The sequence below is a fragment of the Octopus sinensis genome, unplaced genomic scaffold (genome assembly GCF_006345805.1).
Source record: "Octopus sinensis unplaced genomic scaffold, ASM634580v1 Contig07806, whole genome shotgun sequence".
Taxonomy (NCBI): domain Eukaryota; kingdom Metazoa; phylum Mollusca; class Cephalopoda; order Octopoda; family Octopodidae; genus Octopus; species Octopus sinensis.
The window spans coordinates 1-7,200 of record NW_021830461.1 but is presented as its reverse complement, the minus strand read 5'-3'; the positions used below and the strand labels follow the sequence as shown (position 1 = coordinate 7,200).

The 7,200-nt window shown below is 34.3% G+C and overlaps 2 protein-coding genes across 2 annotated transcripts; one reads left to right on the top strand and one right to left on the bottom strand.

The window, feature by feature from the left end:
• Positions 1-1,080: 1,080 nt before the first annotated feature.
• Positions 1,081-1,605, bottom strand: LOC115227851 (zinc finger BED domain-containing protein 5-like). The gene has a single exon (XM_029798564.1). The coding sequence runs from the start codon at positions 1,603-1,605 to the stop codon at positions 1,081-1,083; it is 525 nt and encodes a 174-aa protein (XP_029654424.1).
• Positions 1,606-1,844: 239 nt separating this feature from the next.
• Positions 1,845-5,235, top strand: LOC115227850 (adenylate isopentenyltransferase 5, chloroplastic-like; the record flags this gene model as incomplete). The annotated part of the gene is made up of 4 exons (XM_029798563.1): positions 1,845-2,097; positions 2,639-2,734; positions 3,036-3,191; positions 5,116-5,235. Coding segments are annotated over exons 1-4 (625 nt in total), but the record flags the coding sequence as incomplete, so codon positions are not given.
• Positions 5,236-7,200: the final 1,965 nt, after the last annotated feature.

The following is a 7,200-nucleotide window of genomic DNA, read 5'->3' as shown; positions in this document are numbered from 1 at the left end:
TACCTAGACATCTACGTTGCCCTGATCGAATGTGAGTACGATAAAATAGACCTTATTGTTAGAAGAGTACACGGGGAGAATCACGTCAACGTGTTGGCTAGGAATAAGGAGAAATTATACTTGTCTCGAGGGCAACTAGGACGTGGACTGAGAAACATCGTCCACTTAAGTGAGCGATTTCTTAATAAGATAAACAAAATCGTGTGGAGTGGGTCACGTATATCCCAAAGGAAGGCTGTTGAAAAACCGCGTGATACACATCTTAGTACCATAAAGTGTTGGCTAAGAATTGTCTGGAGGCTGCCCAAAAAAATATGAAGGAGTTGATCGAAAGACACATTCGGACATTCAGTCTTGCACGATAAACTGATTTTAAATTGAACAATAAAGAAAATCCTTGTTTGCAGTAATATGTAATTGGAAAAAAACAAATCCTCTACGCGTACAAACTACTGAATCTCGCGTACCCAAATTTGAGAATTACTGATCTAAAAAAACAAGTTATAACGTCATACAAAAGAGCTAAAAGTGGTGAAGAGATTTCTAAATAGCTGACGTTGCCAAAAACTACTGGTTGGAATATTACTACCCAGCGGAAACAACACAAAACTGTTATTAATACACCAAGATCAGCTGCTCAGAGTAAAATAACTAAATCCTCTTCTTCATAAATAAAAAGAATAGCCAGTACAAAACCAAGAATAACTCTAAAAGAAGTGATGGATGAATTAAAGGTTACAGCAAAATTAGTGTCCCGTTATTAAAAAACAAAAATAGGAAGTACGTCCCCGATAGTATAATGGTTAGTATGCCGCGTTGCCCGGGTTCGATTCCCGGTCGGGGAGTTTTTGTTTTGTACATAGCAAAAAAAATTTGTTTGTACAACTCGACAGATTTGTATGCTGCTATTGAGAACATTAAGTTCATTAAAAATATCGGCAAGGTGTGCTATCTTGCAACACTAACATTCATTATTAAAGCATTCAATAAAGTTATCCAACTTTTTTTGTATAGTTCATAGAAACAATTCGAAGCCATTTTAGTTCAGTGCGGTAAATCAAAATTGAATGTTCTGTATTTTCATAAAGTTCCGAGAGCTATCGTAATTACAACGGACTCATTTTGATATAATTGATAATTTTTACGACCCTGTCCAAAGCATGCCTCATGATGAATAAAATAATGCTTGTGAATTAAGTCTGGATTTTTATTTTTTGCAACAGAAACAAAGTCTCTATCATCCCCCGTCACTGATAGAGCACCATCAGTGCAGATACCTATGCATTCATTCCAATCTAACTTTAAATGCTCGAAATATGAATTTATAAGATTGAAAATGTCATATCCCTTTGTTGTTTCGACGACTCTTTGAGGAAAAAAATCTTCAATAATGGATTCATCGTCCATATAACGAAATAAAACAGAAAATTGCATTCTTGTAATATCTGAGCTTTTATCTACTTGAAATGGAAAAAATTCAGATTTTTTTATTCGCCGAACCAAAAGGGTTTCGATGTCATCAAACATATCCTTGATCAGTCTGCTCACAGAAGTATTTGAAATAGGAATTAAACCTAGCTCAGTGGCAGCAATTTCTCTAAACATTATCTTACTACTTCTTTGGGAAGAATATTAGGGTATCCTTTTTCACTCCCTTAGTACCTAATTTTCATTTCGAAATAGACTATTTGGTTTTATCAATTTTTAAATTACACGACGGCTAGCACATAAGCCAGTTTATGGGATGTAAACAATCTCAATAAAATAGAAAAATATATTCCTAAATATTTTTTTAATTAAATGTTTTTTATTAATTTATATTTAATTAAAAAATTAAAAACCATATGAAGACTAGTGGTGGCCGATTGCGTCCACTTGTAGCTGTACTTGGCCCAACTGGTTCTGGAAAATCACAAATAGCATTTGCATTGGCCAAAAAATTTAATGGAAGCATTATAAATGCTGATGCTATGCAGATGTACAAAGGATTAAATATTATTACCAATAAACCCACTCCTTCTGAGTTAAACGCGTGTCCTCATCATTTAATTGACTTTTTGGACCCTTTATATGAAAATTATAATGTCAAGATGTACAGTGATTCTGCATTACAAATTATATCCTTTATTATCATTTAATATTTTCATGCATTTTCACTTAACTATTTTACATTGAAAATCTATACAAAAATGGCAGTGGACTTCCAATCATCGAGGGAGGTACAAATTATTATTTGGAATCGATTCTTTGGGAATCACTTTTGGAAGTTAAGTAGTAAAAATAATTTACTAAAATTTATTAGTTTTTCTCACAATTATAATTCAAATGGTGATTTTTCTAAATTATTTTAAAGATATTGTGATGGACCAAGAGAACGAGGACAACCACAAATTGTTAATGGAAATTGATTCTGTTCATGCCTCCAAATTTCATCCAAACGATTCTCGGAAAATAAAAAAGTTTTTTTTTAACATTTTTTAGAGCGATTGAAGTTTATAAACGAACTGGCAAGTCTATCACTGAACTATACTCTGCACAAAGACAAGGGACAAAATATAGACTCCGAATTGATGATTTTTGTATCGTTTTTGTTTATCGGGATTTGAAAGGTCTGGATTTTTTAAATATTTATTTTCAGAGCTTGATAAGTTAATTGATGAAAGAGTTGATAAAATGCTGGAAAATGGTCTGGTTGATGAACTTGTCGATTTTCATCATCGTTATAGTGAAAATCGTAAAACCCAGAAAGGGTTGTTGTATATGAATAATATTTATAGACATTATGACTATCAACGGGGAATTTTCCAGTCTATAGGCTTTAAGGAGTTTCACGAATATTTGATGCTTAACGAAAATGTGTGCGAAGACTCGATAGAAGGAAAAAAATTACTTGAAAAAAGTTATTTTTTTTAAAACTATTTTCAGGCGTTGAAAGGTTGAAAAATTCAACTAAGCGCTATGCCAGACAACAACTTGGCTGGATAAGAAAACGTTTTTTAACTCGTAAAAATTAATGACTATTTGTATTATTTCAGAGACCTATGAGGGGTGTAGTAGACCTGAATGCTATTGTGTATATAAATTAGATGCCACAGGATCCAAGGATCTGTCGACAGACGTAATTCCAATGGCAATTACCATTGTTGCTGACTATTTGGCTGTATTGTCTCTGGTGATTATAATTCAGAAACGTGAATGCCAATTTCCCAAAGAGAAGATTAATTTTATTACTGAAGTCGAGCAAAGATCGAGGGGCGTATCCATGCGAACTTGTAAAATCTGTGAAATGACGTTTTATGTTGATGAGAAAACCTGGAATCTACATAACAAGACTAAACGTCACAAAGCAGCAATAAAGGCAAAAGCTAAGAATGTGAAAAATACAATAAATATATTGGAAAGTTTTATCAATAAAAATACCTGATTTTATTCTTTTAGTTTTATTTTTTTGATTAGAATATGTTTATTAGAAAAAAATTGTTTAAAAGAAAAAAAATGGTTATTGTCGGACAGACAGGGCATTATTTTTGACTAAAGCAGGAAATCTTGTTGGGAGATACCAGTTCTCGGATTGATCGTCAGTAACCTTATCCAGAAGTAACCCGATATGTCAGAGCAGGCTCCGAGCGGAAGGTCCTCGTATTTTAGGCGTCAGGAGGCCAAACACTCTGCAATTCCTGACATCATCATGTTTCGCATGTTTCATCTTTTCGGCCCGTTCTGTTGGGGCTCCAGGGCTTTCGATTGATGCTACTATGTTCTAGCCAAAAACGAGTTTATACCCTTGACGTCCAAGAGCAGACATTTTCCCCTTTGGAAAAGAAAAGTCGGAATCCTTTATACACCTTCTTTAGCATATTTTATCTATTAAATAAAAATGGTTCTTAATCTCGACTTGATTGTTTGACAAAATGTTAATTGTTTTGACCCCTGAATAGAATGGAGACTCTAATTTATTTAGCCGTGACGAAAGTTTTGTTCCATAATCTTTTTTAACTTGAGTATCCGTAATTTTTTTAGGTATACTTTATCTCCGCAGATAAATTCGTATTTACTGTTGTATACATTCATTTTTCTATTTATTTCTATTTATTTCCTTGTAGTACACTAAGTTTTATCAAACAGATTTAAATCAAATTCGAATTTTTTGTTTAAAGGGATTTTTTTAGTATTCCATGTCTCTAAAGTGTGTTAAATTCCTCGCATAGATTTAAGAAACACATGCTTGGTTTTGGATAAATTGTAAATTCTAAAGAAGTGTTTGCTGAAACACAGAAACGTCTTCAATTGCCAACTTTTCAATGTAATTCTTGAAAAACTTAAAAACGACACCGTCACATGTCATATCCAGTAAAATTATTTTGATTTGAGCGTCGTAGAGGCTGGATAAATCCATGCCCAAAGGATTGCATTTATGGCATTTCTCAACTTCGGCCTGCTTCAGGCAGGTCCTGTCCTACTTCGAGAGGGGACGTCCCACTTCGATGATAGTAATTTCGTTTTTTTATTTTGTCGTACATGAATATATCAGTCTTGTTACATTAAATTTTTGTGTCTGTAATTATTAAAGAATCTTCACATATTTCAACATTTTATGTGAATATGATTGACTGAAGTGAATATTCTTTAAATTTTTTAACTTTGCGGATTCTATACTTCCTACAGACATACAAGTGAATACATTTCACGACTTCGTTATGTTTTCTGACGTAATTACTGTTGAGCATTTTCCCACATTGGGTTGCCAAATGATCAACGGTTTTTTTGCTTCTTATAAAATAGTTAAACAAAGCTCCCTTGGTTAAAAAAACAGATTCTCAATCCTGCAATAGGCAATATAATGCCTCACTTCTGGGGGAAACATTCCCGTTCCAAAGCGATCCGTTCAAAATTTCTGTTGATAAAGTTTATATTTTAAAATTAAAAAACTTTTCGAATCAATCATTAAATTCCCTATTACTATTAATGAGTCTAGTGTGCAACTTAACCAATTTCCTTAAATACAGTTCGAAAATGTTTTTAATTTCTCCGTAGAATCATTACCCCTGCCGGAGACAATTACGTTATATCAGGTTAATGAAAGTATTAAACTTTTTTTCAATAAACTTAAAACAGGTTCTCAGATATTACCCGATCAGTATGCAAACTGTCAAGCAATGCAAGCACTTTTTAAGATTATCAAAATACCATATAATGTAGAATATTATAAAAATGCAGAAGAAATTTCTCCAAACGGTTAAAAATCTAACAAAATGTAACATATTAGGGGAGATTCCTTTTATTAAGGTCGGCCCTCTTCTTCTATCTGGAATTGAATCTGTATTTAAATTCATTGAGATCAAAGTGATATTCATAATAAAAAATTCAGGGACTTTCTCCTACTTTATCATTCGGAATACAAAAACGTGATCTGGCCTCTACAATTATGTACATTATCATTGGAGATTTGGCTGACTGTGAAGTTTATTATTTTCCTTAAAAATATAGACATATATAACGTGGTGTGATGATAATATTTATAAAAAGGTTGTTTAATTTAATTATATTTTCTAATAATGGGATGCTACCTCAAAAGTGAGGGCATTTCATATTTACTTGAATTTTTATTAAAGGTAACTCGTCCCCGTATTGCTTTGTGTTATCCTTTTCCACTAAATTTAATTATTCCGTGGATTCAATGCCAGAAAAATAGGTATCGTTATTTTTCCTCAAAAGTAACTCCAAAAACTAAAAAGAAGTTTTTATTGTTTTTTATTGATTTAGGTTTTTGATTGTGTATTAAATTCGTTTGACTATTTATCCCGACTATTGGGGGAAAATAGATATTTTTTGTCAAAAACGTGTTTTATATGGACTTTACTGTTTTAGAATTCCGTGTGAATTGGATGCGATTGCCTATGGCCATATTTATGCTTTCATGACTATCGATTCTTTAATTACTTTTACGGATAACGCATCAAAGATGTATTCAAATCTTTGTAGTTTTTGTGAGAATTTCAGAACGGAGTTTTTTAATAGTGATTAATTTCTTTATGATTTCATTTTATGAATTATCTAGTTTAACGTATTACGATGCATCATAATTAAAACAATATTTTGAATAAGATAATTTAGGTGTGGAATTATTGATTACCAATATTCTGCCTTTTCGATTACTCTCAAATATACCACTTCGTATCTCTTCACACTGTTAAGCTATCATAAAACATTCAGTGAGGATTGTTTCCTGATTTATATTTTGGTAAAGATGCATTTTAAAAGTTTCTTGATTGATTTATTTTGAAATAACGTTATTAAAATCTATTAGTTCAATCTATCTAATGGGAAAATGATATTAAACAAACTTTTTTTACAGTCAAATTAATTAATAGAGAATTAATGTCGTGAACTTGAGGGTTAGTCCGACGACGAAGCACTGCGGATAGAGAGGCAGTTCCCGCGAAGAATTGCAACCGAGATGCGCTGGAAAAGCCAGCTCGTCTCCCTCCGGTCATTTGTATTCTGTGAGATTCTTCCTCCCACAACCCGTAACAGATTTTCTACCTTCTTTCCAACCACACCGGAGGTCTCAAAGGCTAGGGGGACAAACTCAACGACGTTCGGAAGCACAGCGTACTTCGTCAACTTCCTTTCTTCTGCCAGCGCACATGCGTAGCCTGGTGTACTGGCTGTTCCTGTGAGCACAGTATCTGAAAGGAGTCGACGCAAGTTACATCCCAAACAAGAGACCTTCCTCCTCTAAAGGGGAATATAGTCATCCCGTCAGGACGCTTTCCGTCACTGCGGCAGAGCCCAATAGGTTCAAGGGTCGATGGGAATCCCGCAGAATCCAAAGCCCTTTTCACCACTTCATTGAGGAGGACGTGGCGGGGAAATCGGCCAGCACTCCTCCTACAGGACAATGCGTGTAAACCGTTCGATGGAATCAAAAAACCACAGCGACAACGGTGAGGTTGGCAGATTTCAAGTCCAAGTCGAAGACACACTCCAATACGTATAGTTTCGTCTTCCATAAGCAGACCATTAGACGCCAACGGAAGTGCGTTTAGCCAGTCTCCTGAGTGAGGCTGACAGGCACAGTTCAAAGAAGCCAGTTCCAACTGGTCGACTCGCGTGCGAAGACTCTCCAACAGGTGTGTGCCACCAGATGACATCCCAACTCTTCTGTATTGAAGGAATCTCCGGAAGGCCAAGTCCGAG